This window comes from Panthera leo, chromosome C1 (genome assembly GCF_018350215.1).
Source record: "Panthera leo isolate Ple1 chromosome C1, P.leo_Ple1_pat1.1, whole genome shotgun sequence".
Taxonomy (NCBI): Eukaryota; Metazoa; Chordata; class Mammalia; order Carnivora; family Felidae; genus Panthera; species Panthera leo.
The window spans coordinates 164929199-164950409 of NC_056686.1; the positions used below are offsets into that span (position 1 = coordinate 164929199).

The 21211-nt window shown below is 39.8% G+C and overlaps 1 protein-coding gene across 8 annotated transcripts in view; it reads right to left on the reverse strand.

Moving 5' to 3' along the window:
* Nucleotides 1-21211, reverse strand: part of PDE11A (phosphodiesterase 11A) — a 411234-nt gene that overhangs the window by 159635 nt on the left and 230388 nt on the right. For all 8 annotated transcript variants that reach the window (XM_042949239.1, XM_042949237.1, XM_042949238.1 and 5 more), the window contains 3 exons: nucleotides 10790-10865; nucleotides 7740-7807; nucleotides 6905-6997 (listed from right to left, as the gene is read on the reverse strand). In XM_042949239.1, the coding sequence (XP_042805173.1) occupies nucleotides 6905-6997; nucleotides 7740-7807; nucleotides 10790-10865 (237 nt within the window). The remainder of the gene's footprint in view (nucleotides 1-6904; nucleotides 6998-7739; nucleotides 7808-10789; nucleotides 10866-21211) is intronic.

Here is a 21211-nt window from a genome sequence, read left to right on the forward strand (position 1 = left end):
TGATGCTAAGTGAAATAAGCCATACAGAGAAAGACAGATACCATATGTTTTCACTCTTATGTGGATCCTGAGAAACTTAACAGAAACCCATCGGCGGTTGGGGGGGGGAAGGAAAAAAAAAAAAGAGGTTAGAGTGGGAGAGAGCCAAAGCATAAGAGACTCTTTAAAAACTGAGAACAAACTGAGAGTTGATGGGGGGTGGGAGGGAGGGGAGGGTGGGTGATGGGTATTGAGGAGGGCACCTTTTGGGATGAGCACTGGGTGTTGTATGGAAACCAATTTGACAATAAATTTCATATATTGAAAAAAAAAATTCTAAAGGTTAGTGGGCAGGAAGAGAGGGCTGCTTCGTGCAACCTAAAGGTCCAACACATGTGGCTGTCTAGGGGCCAAATGGATCTGTGAAAGATGCACAGGCTTAAAAAGACTCAGATCAGGAAGCAATGAGTGGATGAACAAAATATGGTATATTCTTACAGTGGAATATTATTCAGTCCTAAAAAAAATAAGGAAATTCTGACACAAACTACAACTTGAATGACCCTTGAAGACATTATGGTAAGTGAAATAAGTCAGTCACAAAAGGACAAATACTGTCCTTACATGATACTGATTCCACTTACATGAGGTATGTAGAGGAGTCAAGTTCATAGCCATAAAGTGGAATAGTGGCTGCCAAGGGCTAGAGAGGGGAATGAGGAGTTAGTGTCTCATGGGCACAGAGTTTTCGTTTGGGAAGATGAAACCGTTCCAGAGATGGGTGGTGGTGATGATTGTTCAACATTGTGAATGTTATTTAGTGCCACTGAACTGTACACTTAAAAATGGTAAATTTTATGTTGCGTTTATTTGACCACAATAAATAAAAGAGAAAAATGTGGGCCACCAGAAGCCAGGGCCCGAGAGACAATTATAACCTGTCAGTCAGGAGAGGTAAACCCACATCAGGGACTGACAACGGGAGATTTCTAGGCTCCAGAATTCTCTGAAGCATTTATGAAAGCAACTCACAATTAAAAAAATGTTGGTGCTTGACACAGAGGGCCTTGAAACCAGGTTAGAGTATGAGTTTGCTCTTTATCCTACTTCCATCTTGCTCTCTACACCTGTCTTGGGGAGGAGGTAAAGTGAAGAAGAGCAAGGAAGCTCACTATGACCTTCTCCTGATCATAGCTTCTAATCTCAGGGAAAGAGAGGAGCTCGGAGGCTATTTAACACCTGAGTGTGTCACAAGAGCCATGTAACGTACCAGAGAGTTCATCCAAGAGTAGGGAAGTTTGATTCCAGAGAGTAGGTCTAAAGGAAGAGGGATGAAAAATAATGGAGTGACATTCTGTTGGCATCCTGAGTCTAGCTGTGTCAATCACCCAGTTAGAGAAAATTTTCCCCTTGGAGCTTAGGAGATTACGCACGGTAGAATCATGTCTTTCACTTCTCTCTTTTTTCCTTATCTTCAGGAAGCCAGGTTGGCTCCTTAATCATCATCAAAAGGAATACCTGAGGGGAGATGATACCTTGGAAGAGATCCCCCCTAAAATAAGTAAACAGAAAAGATTGGTCCTCATGACCTATAAAGGAGAAAGGGAATACAGAGGTGTGCTATGCAAGTCTGTGGTCAGCAAGACTGCCAATAAGGTGACTGCCACCTTTTCCATCACAGCCTAAGCTTTTCCCTTTTGGAAAGCTGACACGGCAGCCCAGAAACATTATTTGTGGCTGTAAGCATTCACTTATTCAATATACTTTTGGTTTTATAGGTAAACCACTGAAAGGAATAAAGAATAGATAGCAGAGAATAGATAGCATGTTCTAGCAGAGGAAAACATACAAAGTCACAATTAACGATAACATAGGATGAAGTCAGGAGCAAGTAAGCATGGGATTAGAAGATTTATAGAAAAGATTACATTTAAGGTGAGCTTTGAATGACAGAACAACTTTGAGGGGAGGCAGCATAATTGGAACAGAGAATAACTGAAGCAGGGAAGGTGTTAGAGATCAGATGGCAGAGAAGCAGGTGGCTGATCCGTAGACTACGATGTAGGTGAGTTTGTAAGTAGCACAGAATGCTCTGAAAAGAGAAATGAGAGCTGGGGGCAGGAAGATAGTTTGATATGAAATTTCAAAGGGCCCCGAGGGCCAGGAAGTTGGTACTCTGATAGATAATGGGGGAATAATTTAGGATCCGTGAGTGGGTGAGTGATGCAATCTGAAATACGTTTTAGAAAGAACAGACAGGTGGGTATTACGATTGTTCTGTCAAGAGGTAAGGAAGCCCTTAAGTGGGATGGCTGTTATGGCTATTGGAAAGGAGGAAATGGATGGGAGAGGCTTTGGGGAGGTAGAGTAAATGGGGCTTGACTTCTGACTACATATGCCCTTTCTACACCCTCTGTCTGACCCTCGTCCCTTTCCTCATCTGGTCATAGAGGGGTATTAGGTGTCCCTTAATACACTGACTTATATTTTCCGGAAAATTTCTCATCAGTATCCAGCAAGGCTTCATTTGCAATATCTATGAAAGACACCCCAAAGGACAATTCTTGGTGTGCAAAATGAAGAAGTAATATTCTGATTTCCATTCATGTTGTATTTGCTCTGTATTCTGGAATTTCAGGTGAAGTTTCCCTCTTTTATCATGGGATTCTTACACTCAGAAAATGTGAACATACATTAGTATACTTCCCGTGAAGCTCTTGGCACTCAGACAGAATGGAAATCAGGATAAAACAATTAAAGTTATGAAAAATGATAGTAAATTCCCCTCTTTGTTCCATTATTCAGCTTTAAGAGCATCTCAGCTCTCTAAGAGTCATCGAGTATTAGTTTTATATATTTAGGAAACAGACTTTTAAATAGAATTACATAACTAAATTATAAGAACTTAAGAAAAGCAATAATCAAAATAATAGTGCTTTATAATTCAATTGTTAAACAAAATCCAGACAATGTATTAGTCACTTCATTTTTTAAAGCCCAAAAAAGTAGAAAGCATATCATATGTTTATATTTTTATTTTTCACCATTTGTGGATTAGGTTAAAATGAGCTTAAGTTGCCAGTATGTGGCAACGGGGAAGAGACCCCATAGCATGGGAGATCTTCTGGGGAGGCTTTGCCCTTGGGGATGTACAGCTTTTGAAGACCTGCATAGCTATTTTTAACATGGGAAATTCTGTATTTACAGTGCCTGGTCTTTTCTATAGAAACATATAGGGCAGTGGGAAGCAGAGGCAAGCAGTAGGGGCAAGGAGTAGGGGGCAATGGCGAGCAGCGGCTCACTGCAGCCCAGCAGCTATAGCTGCAATACTGTTGGGATGCTCAGTGGTGGAACACAGGATGTGCCCAGGATCTGGGAAACTGGGGATCTGTCTTCAGCTCAAACTTTAAGCAGGAAACGATCTTCCCCATAAAAGGGGCAAAAAATTACACCTCCTCCCCAGCCCCTCAATCAGAACAGTTTTATAAGCAATTCTTGGGCAGAGCATTCAGAACTCAGTGCAGATTAAGGGCAGCAAGCGCTCTGGTTAATAGAACAGCCAGCTTTTATTAAGTGCTAACTGTAACTAAACACCCTCTAAATACGTTTCCTGCAACTGTTTTATCACTCTGTTAAAACACCTTTCTTACCAAACCCATCTAACACGTGCAACAACTGAGATTGCGAAGTTAAGTAGCTTCCCTAAGATCCACAGCTACTGAACACAGATTCAGTCCTAACTAGACTGATCAGACTAATGTAAAAGACAAGGCTCTAAATCTCTTCCTCGCATTGCCTCTTGCTCAGATAAAGCCAGCAGCCTCCTGCAGGGGATACTGATACACAGCAAGGTGTGCCTTAGAAGTGCACTTCCTGTGAACCCTGGACACCTCGGCAAGCATCCGTAAGACGTAAACTTCCCAGAGAACAGGGGAAATACTTCCAGAGAATGCACCAAGGTAGTATTTTTATTAAAAATGCCTGAGAGAAAGGATTCTTAAAAGACAAGAGAATGCTGTGCTATCTCTCAAGAGTCTCCTGAACACACAGGAAAAAAATGTATTCACATTACCTCTCCAGGCCATGAAATATATGTGCTCGCTTTCTGGGGAGGGAAAGCCTTCTGGGGTGGTTATTGTCACTGGGGGCTGTGGGATGGATTACTTCCCTTCACTCTTGTTGCCAGCTGAAAAAAACACACTGCAAAAAGATTATGGGGATGGTAAAGCTACACTTAGACAAAGATCTTATGCAAGATCAAGCAGAAAACAACCTGAAGAGAGTAAGTAAAAATGAGACAACACGAGTGGAAGAGGAGCCTGCCCAGATCCAAGTGAGGAATCTTCCCTTAGCCACAATGGAAAAAAAGGGGAAGGTCACCCCACGTTCTTGGAGAGAAGGAGGAGATGATATAAGGATAGCACTGTGTGTGGTTCTGTCCCCTCTGGTTAGTGTGTTCACTCTCTCTCTCTCTCTCTCTCTCTCTCTCTCTCTCCTCTGTTATTGTTGCTGTTGTTATTATCATCATCATCATCATCATCATTACTTTACCTTAAAACATTTGTTGGATCATTTACATTCCTATCAAGTAGCTTAAATCCTTTATTGGAATAGGCTGGTTATAAATACATACTTTTAATAGAAATATGCACCTTAAATTATATTATTCACATGCATCTATAATATTTATAAATACATAAATTTTAAAAATATATAGTCATTCAGAAGCTAATGTATACTATAGTATAAGAAGATCTCACTCCTGAGTTTGGGTTTAGTAGTTCTCAACAAAACATTTTTTGTCTTTGTAAAGCCCTGAGATAAGAAATCCTTCCAGATATTCTTGCATATGCATTCCTGGATGAGAGAGTGGGGTGGATGCCACCCGATCATTAGAGATGGGAATGTGGTATCTGGTGGGGTAGGGGTTGAGTGGAGCAGGGAGGGAGGAAACCAAGATGGCAACACCAGAATTCTGATCGGGAAAGCACACAGAACATGTAAGTCCACACATACAAGCAACTTCTGAAAGGGTGAGACTACCACAATACTTGGGCTGGAAATTTGGGAGTGTCAGTAATAATTTTTGTATGTCAGGGCAGAAGGTAACAGAGTGGTCTATGAACCCAAACGAGCAATTCATGGGTGAGGACACCGTGGCTGTATTAGAATTTTCTAGGTCGATGACTAGCGGTGGTGCCAGTCAGAGAGTGGCCTCTCCTTGGTGAATGGCAATTCCTGCTTCAGCCCACTGATTCCACCCCCTTCCCAACAGGATGGAGACCCACCAGGAGGTGGGCGAGGAGTGCGTATGTGGGTATATATGAGATGCTCTGTATGTGTGAAGTCCAACACGACAACATGAAGTAGAGTTTGTGTGGGACTAGTGTATAGTGTGTCCTTTTTTACAGATGCAGAAACTAAAGTTTTTAAAGAAACAAAAGCTGAGTGAGGCAACCCTGTGGAGGTCAAAATTTGAAGATGGTGGAGTCATGACAACATTTGCTGTTCCAAATCCCTGTCCTTTGTTCTTTCTCACAATCTATGGTGATTTCTCAGTAATAAACACATTACTGCAAGTAATAATATAGCAATTATTGTCCTTACTGTAATTTTGTTGATGGAGTATTAAAATCTTCTCTTATATTATCTCATTTAATTCTCACACTTGAGGTAGGTGACGGAGTCAGGATGTGAAAATACTTCTGCACATAGACCTAATGGTCTATTAGTGATTCTTATTCATTGCATATCCACAGTTCATTTACTTATTAATTCATCCTGGATGTATTATTTTTATTCCTTGTTGTAAAGATATTACATATAAACAAAGCAGGACTCCGAGGGAGAGCCAAAAAAAAAAATCCTTTTTGTTGGGCAGGGGAATCTCTTTCTTCCATCCTTTCTTTCCTCTTTCTGTCTCTTCCTCCCTTCCTCCATCCATCCCCAAACCATTTAATAAAAGCATTCTCTGTGCTAAGTGCCCTGCTAGGCACTAGGGAATAAGATTATAAAAAAGATAAAATCCCTGTGCTTCCAAGGTTCATGGTCTAATTAAGGGTAGAAAAGTATATCGGTAAATAACCGATTTTAGGTCTTTTAGTCTTAAATCAGAGTACTTCAGGTACCACTGTGTTGCTTACTTATCCTCTCCCTCGGTTTTATCTTTCTACCAATATCTCACTTGTTACACAGAATACTTTGAAGACTGTACATGTATTATATTATCATGTTCTAGATAATGTCACATATCATTGATATTTTATCTGCCCTAGTTAAGAAGTATTTCACAGATAGAAAAAAGAATCTTTGATAATGGCTATAGACCAGAAGTTGGGACAATAGGTCTTGGGTCAAAACAAGGAGATTCAGGGGAGAGCACTATAGTCTTAGAACCTAGTCTGAGAGGAGATGCAGGTCAGGCCTGGGAAACAGGTCGGAGCTCTTGGTGGGATGTACACATGTGTAGTGGGGGAGCTAGATAATGCCCGGAGTAGCCTGTCCCCACCTGGGTCACATGTCTTTGTAGTGAAGTTTTCTTCTGTGGTATGAGAAGTTGTGCATTTCCAGACTATCTATACATATTCAAAATAAGTTCATAACGCATTTAACATCCTGACTATTTTTTGGATCATCCCTTTTAATAAACCTAACACATAAAATCTGTATCTAACTGTACAACGTATATGGATGGCCTTCAAGGAATCTGTGCACTCCCTAAAATTGCATGCAAAATTGTGAGCATATGAGCATTGTTAAGAGTGGGTCTGGCTTTCATCAGAGCCAAACCCATGACTCTAGAATAATTAAAGCCCAATGAATAGGTAATTAAAAATTGAGAAATTAAGGCCCATAATAAGGGCTTTTTTTCTCTCATAAAATTAGGGCTTTTTAGCATGTGATTTGGACATAAATACTGACTTACATCAAGAGCCACAGACTGTTTGGCCCAGGACTTCTTCACTTGATCGTACATAATTGTGTTGTTGATGCCAAGGCCACAGAAGATGACAAAAGCCTAGGAAAGAGAAAGCCCACTAATTAAAAACTGCAATAACTCACTGGCATAATCTAATATGAAAGCAGGCACTCATCAGAAATGGGTCTGAAAATATAATTTTATTGTACACAGAGGTAGGCCTTGGGGAAATATGCACATTAAAATTCTTAATTACTATTGTCATGTAACAGCTTTATAGCTCACATTGCACATGAGAAAAAATTGTTAATTTCATGTCATTGTGGAAAAAATGACTTTGTAAATTTAAAAACATACTTACAGTCTTACCAAATGTGTTCTTAATTCATTTAGATCGTGGACTGATTTTAGTAATTCCATTCCATTTAACTAAAGCAACCTCTTTTTAGTGGCTAGGGTATAAAATATTTTGATGAGGAAACCAAGTGAAAATACCCATGAGGTAAATGTGAAAAGGAAGGAAGGTACATTTAGAACCAGTTAGTAAAGAAGCTGTGAGATGTTCTTGGCTAGAGAAAAATAATCGTGGGGGTTTCATGTTGGTTATTTGTTGGTGCAAAGTTTATAAGGAAGCCTGTTCCAGGCCAACCTTTCCAGGTAGAGGGCAGATGGGAATAAATGGAAGCTTGAAAACCCAAGGAAGGTGATGGCCATACAGCCGGCAGAGCTGGCTCAAGGTCTCACGACTATACATAAACGCTTGACAAATTTTGGCAAGCTGCTACTAGGAGACTATAGGTGACTCAGCTATAACCTTTGGTTCACAAATTTATTTTCTTACCTCAAAAAGTCGTTGATCTGCGTCATCAAAAGCTTTCCCATCAAGTCTATTTAACACCTGAGCCACTCCTGTGGGAAGAGTTTGGTTTATGTGGTCAGTTTCAGCACTGCTCACTGTGTTACCACAATATAATAAGCCCCGGCTGACTCCATACCTCCCCTAGGTAACTTCAGACACTCAGTTTAATCTCTGGTCTCCCTAGTGCCTGCTGTCTTTAGGAGAGGGGATCTGAGGTACACAGCAATGCAGTCGATCTTCAAGGTTGTGATATCCAAACTGGCTCACAGTGAAGCCTAAAGCTCTACCAGGCATCAGTCTGAATCCTTGAAAATGTTTTTCGAGATGACTGTGCACAATCACTCTGATCTATCGGACATATATATACACATGGACATACACATACATGCAATTAGATACGTAATTGAGCTTAACTGTGTAAATACACATGTGTGTGCATGTATATATATAATTTTTTTTATTTTTTCAATCCCCTGGAACACAGTGCTTGAATGAGGCAGTGTGGCATAGTGATTAAGAACATGGGCTCTGGTGTCACACTGTCTCAGCTCACATTTCAACTCCACCACAGCTGTTACCTTAAACAACTTACCTAACTTTTTTAGCACTAAAATTCCTCATCTGTAAAGTGGGAATTAAAACGTTAACTATCTCAGAGGGTTAGGAAGATTAAATGAGATAATGTTTGGGGGCGCCTGGGTGGGCTCAGTCAATGAAGCATCTGACTTCAGCTCAGGTCATGATCTCACGGTTCGTGGGTTCAGGCCCCTCATCAGGTTCCCTGCTGACAGCGTGGAACCTGCTTGGGATTCTCTCCCTCTCTCTCTGTCACTCTTGACTCGTGCTTTCTCTCTCTCTTAAAATAAATAAATAAACTTTAAAGAAAAAAATAAATGAGATAATGTTGGAATGTTTTAAAGTGAACATTAAAGAAGTTGGGAATTAGGACACCGTCAATCTTCAAAGCAAGGTTAGTTCTGCTTCTGTTACCAATGGGGTACATACAGTTCTAACAAACTTAATTTATGTACACTTCCTCTTTCCAAAGTTCATTTCCAGCACTGTGCCAGATGTCTCAAAACATACAGCTCTAACCAGAAAAACTGAACAATCTTGAAAAACATTCCCCTGTGTCCCCATTTAGTACAAACAAAAAAATAGCTATAATTCTAAAGCATGGTTGTGTTTTTTAAAATACCTAACTTCTCACTAGGGAGGTAAGTCATCATATGCTAGAAGACATATGTAATGAAACACAAATCTTTTAGCATGTAGTAGGCAAACTGCAGTCTTAGTTTTGAAAGCATAACAGATGTTTACTGTTACGAATGAAAGCTATGGGGCAACTGGGTGGCTTAGTGGTTAAGTGTCTGACTCTCGATTTTGGCTCAGATCATGATCTCTCCTTGTTCGTGAGTTCGAGCCCCGAGTTGGGCTCTGTGCTGTCAGCTCAGAGCCTGCCTGGGATTCTCTCTCTCCCACTGTTTCTGTCCCTTCCCCACTTGCCACCCCTCCTCAAAATAAATAAAAAATAAAAATAAAAGTTAAAAAGAAAGGAATGAAAAGCTAGGATTAGATTTGAGGTTGCCACTGGACACTAATCTTAGAATATTCTGTGTTCATTAATATACCAATATTTTTCTATAAATTAAGCAAATGGATGAAAAAATTCTGTTATGGCTTAAGTCTTGACAACATTGACAGAATACTAAGTTCTTGATAAGCAGCAGTGCCTTTCAGTTTAACAGGCAATGTCAGGGGGAAGCGAAGAGAGGCAAATAGATGCACTAGTACCTAGTCCCCTAGGAAAAAAATCATGTTTTAATTGTGTTTCAATAATTTTAACTAATTCCTTCACTCTTTATGACTTCTCTAACCACTGACTTCTTCCTTAGGTTTGAGACTTTCCTGACTGAGGTTTTGAGGGGAGGGAAAGAAGAACAGGAGGTAGAGAAAACTTAGAAGCTCCTTTGGACCACAGTTCCATATTCTGGGTCAAGTACAGCCTATTTTATTTAAAAAAAAAAAAAATTTTTTTTTAACCTTTATTTATTTTTTTTGAGACAGAGAGAGACAGAGCATGAACGGGGGAGGGGCAGAGAGAGAGGGAGACACAGAATCGGAAGCAGGCTCCAGGCTCTGAGCCATCAGCCCAGAGCCCGAGACGGCGCTCGAACTCACAGACCTCGAGATCGTGACCTGAGCTGAAGTCGGCCGCTTAACCGACTGAGCCACCCGGGCGCCCCCAGCCTGTTTTAGAATCATCCAAACAGAAAGATGCATGCTCAGTATATGTCTAATAATACATGTTTTGGGGGTGCCTGGGTGGCCCTGTCAGTTGAACATTTGACTTCGGCTCAGGTCATGATCTCGCCATAGATGAGTTCAAGCCCTGGGTCAGGCTCTGTGTTGACAGCTCAGATTCTGGAGCCTGCTTTAGATTCTGTGTCTTCCTCTCTCTCTGACCCTCCCCTGCTTGCATTCTGTCTCTCTCTCAAAAATAAATAAACATTAAAAAATTAAAAAAAAAATACATGTTCTTTTTCCTTTGCACATACTCTGTGTGTAAAAGCATAGATGTAAACATAAAGATGTAATGGAAAGTCTGTATAAGAGTTAGGAGCCCTGACTTTTAATCTCTACCCTGCTACCAACTCCCTCTGTGATTTTATTCTGGCCTTTGCATGATACCCCCACTTCAATTTCTACAAGGTAAGATAAGAAAGTCCTATTAGTTGATTTCTGAGATCTCCTCCAACTTCAAAATTATTGTTCCTTGGTTAAAAGAATAAATATTTGTTCATTGTTCGGATTAATGTTGATTCACCAGGAGTCTGCACTTATGAGATTAAACAAAAGAATGAAACATAGGCTGACGAGTCCTGGACATAAAAGAGGGGAGCAGGTATCAATTCTTGGTCTTTTCAGTAAGATCAAGTGTAAAAGGGGCGAGCAGGTAAAAAAGATAAGGTGTATTTTAATGTAAATTTGTCTTTATAAAAGAAGTTTGAACTACTTAGGTAATGTCTTACCAATTATTTGGTGGTTGCTATTCCAAATAGGGACACAGAGAACAGATCTTATGTGAAATCCAGATATCTGGTCAGCCTAGGATATAAGAAAATAGTTAATTAAAATTAAGCAACATTTACCCATTTCTGACTTACAGCTTACCACTCTTTATAATAGACATTTTAAGATCACTTTTAAAAAGATACATTAGGGGCGCCTGGGTGGCGCAGTCGGTTAAGCGTCCGACTTCAGCCAGGTCACGATCTCGCGGTCCGTGAGTTCGAGCCCCGCGTCAGGCTCTGGGCTGATGGCTCGGAGCCTGGAGCCTGTTTCCGATTCTGTGTCTCCCTCTCTCTCTGCCCCTCCCCCGTTCATGCTCTGTCTCTCTCTGTCCCAAAAATAAATAAAAAACGTTGAAAAAAAAATTTAAAAAAAAATAAAAAAATAAAAAAAAAAAATAAAAAGATACATTATAATCTATTTTTTAATGCATATACTCACCTGTCTCTTAATTTAAAACATCACTATGAACATCCTAAGGGGATCAAGTCCCTACCAAATATGAATCAACCAAATGACCCCATGTCAACACCACCTCCCCCAATCCCTGCAGCCACAGAGAACTGGGTGTAAAACTCTTGATCATGATCATACTACCAGACAAAAATTCTGGCAACTGTTTCTGCCCTGAGTATAAAGCATTTTAATTAAACCAGTGGTCAATGGGCACATCTGTTAGTAAAAGTGTTTTGAGCCTATAATGCTGCCATATGTATAGTTTTAATACTCTATATTTTTAACATCACTAATTTACTATGTATAAAATAATATACAAAAAATTGAAGTTGCAAAAATATACAATAAATGTAGAGGTTCAGAGATCTTCTTTCCTCTAGAAGGCTGTCGGATGACATATTTAAAATATGAAGGTATAGTAACCAGGATCAACAAACATCATTCAGTAAAAGCTCCATGTAATATTAAAACTGATGGTCCACATCTGAACTGTTAGATAAGAGCTACTAAAAACTGACAGAGCATTGGTGAGTTCATATGACCTTGAGTTCTATTGAGAAAGGTCATCCTGCCATCCCAGTACTATAGGAAAAACAATAAGATATCAAGGTTTTAGATCATGACTATTGGGGTAAAAAGGTACTGTAATATTTTAAAACATTGTAGCACTTAAGAGCTACACATTTAAAACATTTGAAATTGGAAGTTAATTTACACACCTAAATTTTATGTTTGGATTGTTTTGGTTTTCCTCTGAGAAAATAATCTTCCAGATGTCTTCTATTCTTGATACCAATATGCAAGTTTCTTTTTTTAAAGTACTTTTTTTGTTTTGTTTTGTTTTGTTCAAGAAATCTTCCTCTGCTCCTGGACCATGAAGATATTCTCCTATTCTTTTCCTAGAATCTTTACAGTTTTAACTTTCACATTTAGACCTGCAATCAAACTGGAAATGATTCTCGAGAACAGTGTGAGCTAAGAGTCAAGATTCTTCAAGTATCTATTTATCTACCACCTCCTATGCACCAGATACATTGCTGGTGTGGATATAAAAATGAAGTTGAGGATATAAAAATGAAGTTAAACAGTTGCTTGAGGAACTCACAATGTAGAGTGAAGACAGAAATAGTTAAGATAAAATAAGTGTCCAAGTAACGAATGTTTGGAACACTATAGAAAAACCAGCAACTGACTCTGTTTAGAGAAATCAAGAGCAGCTTTAGATCCTTACCAGTGAGTCTTCAGTGACAGGGATGACAGTGACGATGATGAGCTAACATTTACTGGGTGTTTGCTTCATGTCCGGCACCCTATTCGGCACCTTCTCGTGCATTATCTCATTTACTTATTAAAACAACCTTACAGGTAGGTACTGTTAACATCCTCCCTTTCAGATAAGACTCTGATATCTGCCTTGAAACTGGAGAGACTGGTTCAAAGGAAATCAGACAATAACAAACACATCCATCAAAGTTACCCTCCAAAAGAAACAAAGTGGTTTTCCTCCTCTCCCTGAGGCTAACAGTCTGAATTACAGCGATGCTAGTGAGCAGGAGGAGATTGAAGTCGATTTTCCAGGTCTAGGAGGTATAAGCTACAGACTTGGACTGGCCAGAGCAGCACTGGAATGTGTGGGTCTGTTTTGCTGACGGACACACAACTGTCAGGTGTCCTGAACCGGTGCTGAGAAGGAGGCACGATTGCTCTGCCAGCTCTGGGATCACCATGGCCCCACTCTAACCCTTCCTAGGAGATCTGAAGCAGCTGAGGAGAGAGGTCATGGTGCAAGAAGACAAGGAACATGCAGTGAGTGAAAGAAACCAGGACAGAGACGGCTTGAGAGGCTGGTGGCGAGAAAAACAAACCCTAGGCTGTTTGCCAGTGAAATAAGCAAGAATTCTGTTTACCAAAAATTATTGTAGTTCCCCAAAAGAAGTTTTTATTCTGGGGAGCTGAGAGTATGTGTTCTCCCATCCCTCCTGAGGATAGCATGGAAGTCTCTGGTTTGAGTAAGAGTGGCTGGAGTCCCTTGATATGGGGAATACAGGAAGTTTGAGCGAGATGATCCTGAGTTCAAGTTATAATTGAGATGGCAGGGGAGAGGGCGGTTAGGGACTCATCCTGATGTCATCAGCCTCTGGTTCTAATTGATTGAGTAAAATCACCAGGGAAGAACTTGTTCAAGGAAGACACAAAAGGGCTGAAAACTGGGACATGATATTTCAGGCAGAAACATGAACACAGGGTCAGTGACAGGGAGGAAAAAGAACTCCAAAGCTCATACTCTTAACCTCCATGCTTTGTAGCATTTCTAACCTGTGAATACATTGCTACAACCTTTCTGGAAATAGATTTACTGATGTGTATCCAGAGTCCAAAATGTATAAATACCCTTGACCAATTCCTAGGTCTAGAAATTTATTCTATGGTAATTATCATAGCTATATACAAAAGTTTACATATAAACGTATAAATCATACAATTACCAATGATAGTGATATATTAGAAATAACCTGAATACTCAACTAGAGGGAGTAGGTTGAGTAAACCATAGCACATCTACACAGTGGAATATTATCCATCTAATTTAAATCATGCTATAGAAGAATATTTGTTAATGTGGAAAATTTTAACATATTAAGTGACAAGAGTGTGGGTGTCTGTGGGTATACAAACACTTACTATATACATTGGAAAATCCTGGAAAAATTATAACCAAAGTAGTCCTCTCTGAATTGTTTGCCTATGGGAGTTTTTGTTTCTTTACTTTAAAAATAATCTTTACTTTTTAGAACAGTTTCAAGTTCACAGCAAAATGAATGCAAGTACAGAGAGTTCCCATACATCTCTTGCCCCCACACATGCACCTCAACATCTCTCAGGACCAACATCACTCACCAGAGTAGTACTTTTGTTACTACTGATGAAACCACACTGATACATCATTATCATCCCAAGTCCACAGTTTACATTAGGTTCACTTGTGATGCTGTACATTCTATGGGTTTTGACAACGGGGTCATGACATGTATCCACCATTAGAGTATCATACAGAGTAGTTTCAGTGCCTCTCAAATCCTTTGTGCTCCACCTGTTCATTCCTCCATCCATGTTCAGATCTGGCAACTACTGATCTTCCCCCTGCCCCAGCTTTACTGAGGTAGAACTGACAAATTTATAACATGCTTAATGTGTACATCATGATGATTTGATATATGTATACACTGTGAAAGTATTCTTTCGGGTTTTTTTTTAAATTTTTTAAGTTTATTTATTTATTTTGAGAGAGACAGAGTCAGCACGAGTGGGGGAGGGGCTGTGGAGAGGGAGAGAGAGAATCCCAAGCAGGCTCTGTGCTGCCAGCACAGAGCCCGATGTGGGGCTCAAACCTACAAAGCTGCGAGATCATGACCTGAGCTGAAACCAAGAGTCGGACACTTAATTGACTGAGCCACCCAGGCGCCCCTGTCTTTGGGAGTTTTTAAATTACTGTTTGCGGGTGCCTGGGTGGCTTAGTCGGTTAAGTGTCTGACTTCAGCTCAGGTCATGGTCTCACGGTTCGTGGGTTCGAGCCCCACATCGGGTTCTGTGCTGACAGCTCAGAGCCTGCAGCCTCCTTCAGATTCTGTGTCTCCCTCTCTCTCTGTCCCTCTCCTGCTTGTGCTCTGTTTCTCTGTCTCTCAAATAAATAAACATTAAAAACATTAAATAAATAAACAAATAAGTAAATAAATAAATTACTACTTGTGTTTTCTAAATTTTGGATAATGAATTACTTTCCCATAAGGGAACAAGTTATTTTCTAAATAGAACTAGAGTGGAACAATAGTGTCAAATTTTGCAGAATAGTCAAACAGGATAAGCACCGAAAATGGGCTCTTGGATTTAGTAGCACAGAAGGATAACTGAAGGCAAATATAGTCAGGGCAAGAAGGGATGGGATGAGGATCAGAAGTCAAGTGGTTAGTTCTGAAGGAGAGGGAGGCCACACTGAGAGTGCAGAGCTGCATTGATCCAACACTAGAGGCTTACATGGGCTGAGCACAACAGGAGAGGAGAGGCAACAGAGGATGTTGAAAATGTCTTTTTTTTTTTTTTAAAGGTTTATTTTTGTGTGAGAGAGAGAGTGTATGTAGGGGAGGAGCAGAGAGACAGAGAGAGGGAGACAAGGATCAGAAGTGAGCTCTGTGTGGACAGCAGCGAGCCCAATGCGGGGCTTGAACTCACAAACTGTGAAATCATGACCTGAGCCAAAGTCAGATGCTCAACTGACTGAGCCATTCAGGTGCCCTGAGAATGTCTTTAAATCGTTCTCACTGTGGCTGAGGGAAGGAAGTGAGGCTGGGACTAATTGGCTATGAAAATAAGGAAGAGAGAGCAGTAATGATCAGCATGCTTGAAGAGCCCAGCAAGATGGGAGAGAGGGAGGGGAATGGCAGAGTATGATGAGGGTGAACTTTCCAAATTGAAGATCATTAGGGCAATCCCCCCACTTGTCTATCTGTAGCAATGCTGTTGTTTCTAGAAAGTTCAACTAATCCAGGTTGATTGTATAACCATATGAAATGGCAAGGGCTGGGAGCACATATCATCCCCTGCAGGGACTGCAGGAGAAGAGCACAAAATGTCTGAAGAATGAATACCAAACAAGGATGAAGAGGAATAAGAAAGTATGAAGGAAAGAATCATCTCTGTTCATCAAAGAATCCCAGGTCTCCAGATCATATCAGTCAATGGCGCTCAGAAATATTTACTGCCCTCTCAACCCTGACCAAGGCACTAGAATTCTCTGTCTCAATTTTGTCATCAATATTGATCTTGTGCAAACCAAAATGTCAACATTGGCTATCTCCAGATTTTGGTATTGTAGCTGATTCTCATCTTTTTTCCTTTGTGCTTTTTCTTATTTTCCAAGTTGTTTTATAAGAATATGAGCATGAAACGGTTTCAAAATTTGTAAGGTGTCTTACAAATGTAAATATTACTGAGAGGAATACCTGCCCCCAAATATCCACCCCACTATTCTACAAGGTCCCCACTCTATCATTCTCAGTTTAAAACTCACATCATTAGAGTCCTAATTGTTAGACCATATGAGACTAAGCAGCCTTTCTAGAAGGTTACAATTAAAATAAACATACTATCTGGTAGTGCCTACTTCTTTCTAATTAAATATCTGTATACCTAAAAATTTTGTCTAGTCTGTGTCCTGATTTGGTTTTTCCAGTTGATGGATCTACTCAGAGCCATCAAAACACACTTGTTACATTTTCCAGCCTCTCAAAGGTGGTCAAAGGAAATGTTAAATGAATCGGTGATAATGTAACACTATTCTTTAATATTCAAAATGTTTCCTTTCCCTATAAGGATATGTACAATTTAAGCTATAATCTAAAGCAATACTTTATCCCTCAAATGTCAATCTACCAGTAAGAAATTCTGGTATTAGGACAAGCTGAGGGAGACGTTCTGAAGTCAGTCCCTTCATTTTCCCGAAACTAAGTAGAGAGGCAGTTTCTTTTTGTCTACCTTACCTACACATAGGATCAGTCCTAATGGCTTCTAGAACATACCTACAAATGATTCCTTAAATTTCTGACAAAAGTACTCCTAAAGAAATAACTGACCTTTGGGCTTAGAACTGAGGCATTGTCTTCATCACCTATGTAGCAAAGTCTGTTGTACTCTTACAACCATGGGACCCCTATACTGGTCTTCATTCAGCAAAGCTACCCCATTCTATACCTTAATTCAAGTCTTAGTAATCCTCCTGACCTTTTTGCCTTCCTGGTCATCTGGAATTCTTATATCCCACCATCCAATCTTCCCTAGCAAACCCTACTCCCGGGAAAGGATCTCAAACTGGCTTACACTGAGTATCAGCACTTGAGAGATTATTGGTAGCAAATGCATTTCAGCAGGTGCACAGAGCTCTATCTCTTAATGGTTTCAATTTTGCACATTTCCCTTTGTCAGGAGCAGCAGAGCTGATAGACCATGAGGCGTTATAGAGAATAGACAATGAACTGTCCTCCTGGGCTAGCACTCAGCATTTCAGATTGTGGGGGTGCTTTGCTATGAAGATCTGACAGGCAAAATGGGCTTCAATGCTTTAAGTCAAAGGATCTTAGAGCCCAGAGTCCCATTATCCTTAAGTGCTACATGACGAGGGCAAGAACTATTGAGTTGTCTTCAACAGGCTTTGATAAGAAAAAGAAAACAACAAAACAAAACAGAGAAAGAACCTCATGTGGGAAAACTCATGGGATTGAAGCGTGACGGACTTAGGGCCATGACACCTTAGATTTAACTGTGTAACTGGGCATCAGCCACCATGGTAGAGGAGATCTGGGTGCTGATGGGTTTCTTACTGCTCTTAAATTTGTAACAAATACATTTGTCACCAAATCATCCATGCAGAAGGCGTGTCCTACATTGTAGTTATTTTCTGCCATCTCCCCTGTGCCAAACCTTTTCTATTCAAATGTTGGGTCCAATTGTTCATTCCTGCTGTAGGCAGAGGACAAACTTTGCACGTAATGGCTCTGAAAATTCTCCCCATAACAATACAAATGGGAGGAAATACTAAATTAAGCAATAGAATATTATATCTTATAATGACTAAATAACGGCTTGTTGTGCATTAGTGTATTTGTTTTAGGGTATTCTTTTGAATCTAGTATGAAAAGAAGGGCAGAAAGCTTTGCAGATAATGCACTAGAGTGCAACTAATTATTGGAGGATGAATTCATAAGCACAATGCCAGCTAAAAGCAAGACCAGAATAACTGTTTCAGGGTATTTGTAAATAGAGTATGCGCTCTAAGAAGCCACCTGATACAACAGCAGGTCATCTGAAAACGCACTTTATGTACATGCTGTTGGCACAGTCTCAAACGAGTATCTTAGGATAAAATCCAAGCAACACTCCATGCTGACCAGGGCAATAGAAAATAATCCATCTAAATTCCCCAAAGATACAGTAAGACAAGTTAATTTACTTAGATCTTACATTATTTCAATTCTAGTTTTGAGTAATAGTGTATAGTTTTTAGAGGGCTCACAATAGCCTGGCAAAATATAATTTCACATCAGATATAAAGGGTCTAAAATTTTAAAATATCTTTATAATTTTGCCTGATTACAAAAACAATACAAACCCTTGGGAAATTTTTAAGTAAAAATAAAATCAAAAGCTCTAATCTTTCCATCTCTATCATGGCAACTATTGACAGTTTAGTATAAGTTCTTGCTGATCTTTTCCTACAAATATACAACATACTTATGCATCAATTTATGATATATTTAATAACATATCATATATTCATAAATAAAATATATAAAATGTTCAACAACACTTAACAATAATGACTATTTTTTTTACTTCTTGTGTGTCTATTTATTTATTTTAATATGAAATTTATTGTCAAATTTGTTTCCATACAACACCCAGTGCTCATCCCAACAGGTGCCCTCCTCAATGCCCATCACCCACTTTCCCCTTAAGTACTAAACATTGTTCCAGTTGTTGGGGAGATATCAGTGAACAAAACCAACAAAATTCTCACCTTCATTGTGGTTACATTCTAGCGAGAGAAGACAGATGGCAAACAATACAAAAAAATACAGAAATAGATTACATGTTAGGAGGTGTTAGGAATTACAGAGAAAACATAGAGCAGGATGAAGGGGACTTAATATCAAGGCTGCCAGGCTTTACTAACAGGTAACATTTGAAAGATGATTTTAAAGAAGTGAGGATGGGAGCACGCAGATACTGGGGGAAGAGAATTTCAGATGAGGGAATAGCCAGTGCAAAGGCCCTGAGATAGGTGTGTGAGTAGCATGTTCTAGAAATAACAAAAAGACTGGAGAAGCAGGAGTAAGGGCTGGGGTTAGATAAGAGGTGCTAGATTGTGTAAGGGCATTGTAAACATCTGAAAGAATTCTGAGTCTGGCTTTTACTCTAGTGGCATAAGGAGACTTTGAAGAGTTTGTGAGCAGACTTTTGATATGCTATGACTTGAAATTTAAAAGCATCTGGTTATCTGGCTATTGTAATGAGAACAGAGTGCAAAGGAGAAGAGTGGAAGCAGAGATTAAGAGGCGATGGCCATGAAATAGTCCAGAGATGAGGGTGGCTTGGACTTGGGAAGTAGCAGTTGAGTGGTGAGAAGTGGTCAGATTCTGGATAAATTTTGCAAATAGAGCCAGTTGGACTTCCTGATGAGTTACACGTGCCAAATGAGAGAATCATGCCTATAAAATTTTTGTCGTAAGCGTCAGGAAGGATTGAGTTGCCTTAATAGAGACAGGGAAACAGAGAGAGGAGTAGACTTGGAAGAAAAAAGGTTGTGGGCTCTGTTTTGGACATGTTAGGTTTGAGGGGTCTGATTGAAAAATATGTGTATATATGTGTATGTATATATGCACATATATCATTCTATACATTATTCTATACACACTTCTTTGTGTTTTTTTTTTTTTTCACTTGTGGACATTTTTCCATATCAGGACATAGGGAAGATCTTATGGGATAGAGAGATTTTGTGTGGGTGCAATTTTCATCATTATTATAGTATGGTAGGCAGAATGCTAAAGATGACCTCTAAGATTCTCACCTGCCACCTTCCACTTTGTACATATCTGGCATAATCCTCTCCACTTGAGTGTGAGCAGGACTTGTAAATATGACAGGATAATCACTTCATTGATTAGGTTATGTTATGTGGCAGAGGTGATGGGACAGCCACTCTTGTGATTATGTAAGTCACCCCTGACATTATGTAAGCCTCTGTCACAGCCAACTGGAGTGAGATTCTCCTGTTGGCTTTGAGCAGGTGAGCCGCCATGTTGTGAGAAGGCCATATGGCTAGTACCTAAGAGCAATTTCCAGGAGCTGAGAGAGACTTTTTACCAGCAGCCAGTAAGAAAATGGAAACCTCCAAGGGATACAGGAGTACTGATGCATAGGGGCACCTGTACCCCAATGTTTATAGCGGCACTCTCAACAATAGCCAAATTATGGAAAGAGCCTAAATGTCCATCAACTGATGAATGGATAAAGAAATTGTGGTTTATATACACAATGGAATACTACGTGGCAATGAGAAAAAATGAAATATGGCCTTTTGTAGCAACATGGATGGAACTGGAGAGTGTGATGCTAAGTGAAATAAGCCATACAGAGAAAGACAGATACCATATGGTTTCACTCTTATGTGGATCCTGAGAAACATAACAGAAACCCATGGGGGAGGGGAAGGAAAAAAAAAAAAAAGAGGTTAGAGTGGGAGAGAGCCAAAGCATTAGAGACTGTTAAAAACTGAGAACAAACTGAGGGTTGATGGGGGGTGGGAGGGAGGGCAGGGTGGGAGGGAGGGCAGGGTGGGTGATGGGTATTGAGGAGGGCACCTTTTGGGATGAGCACTGGGTGTTGTATGGAAACCAATTTGACAGTAAATTTCATATATTAAAAAATAAAAACAAAATGTGTATAAAAAAAAAATAAAATAAAAAAAATAAAAAAAAAAAAAAAAAAAAAAAAAAAAAAAAAAAAAAAAAAAAAAAAAAAAAGAAAATGGAAACCTCAGTCTGCAACTGAAAGGAACTCAATTTTACCAACAACCTGAATAAGCTCTGAAAAGTGCCAAAGTACAAACGAGAATGTCACCTGACTAACACCTTACTTTTAGCCTGTGAGACCCTGGAGCAGAGAACCCAGCTATGTCACGCCCAGATTTCTCACCTACAGAAGGTGAGAGATAATAAGTAGGCGTTTGTTTTAAGCTGCTGAATTTGTGCTGACTTGTTATGTAGCAATAGAACATTAATATACATGGTATTCTGTCCAATATCTTTAGGAGCCAAGCATGGGTACTGCCTCGCAAGGAGAAAATGACTGGGAAAACTACAAAGCCCACCTAC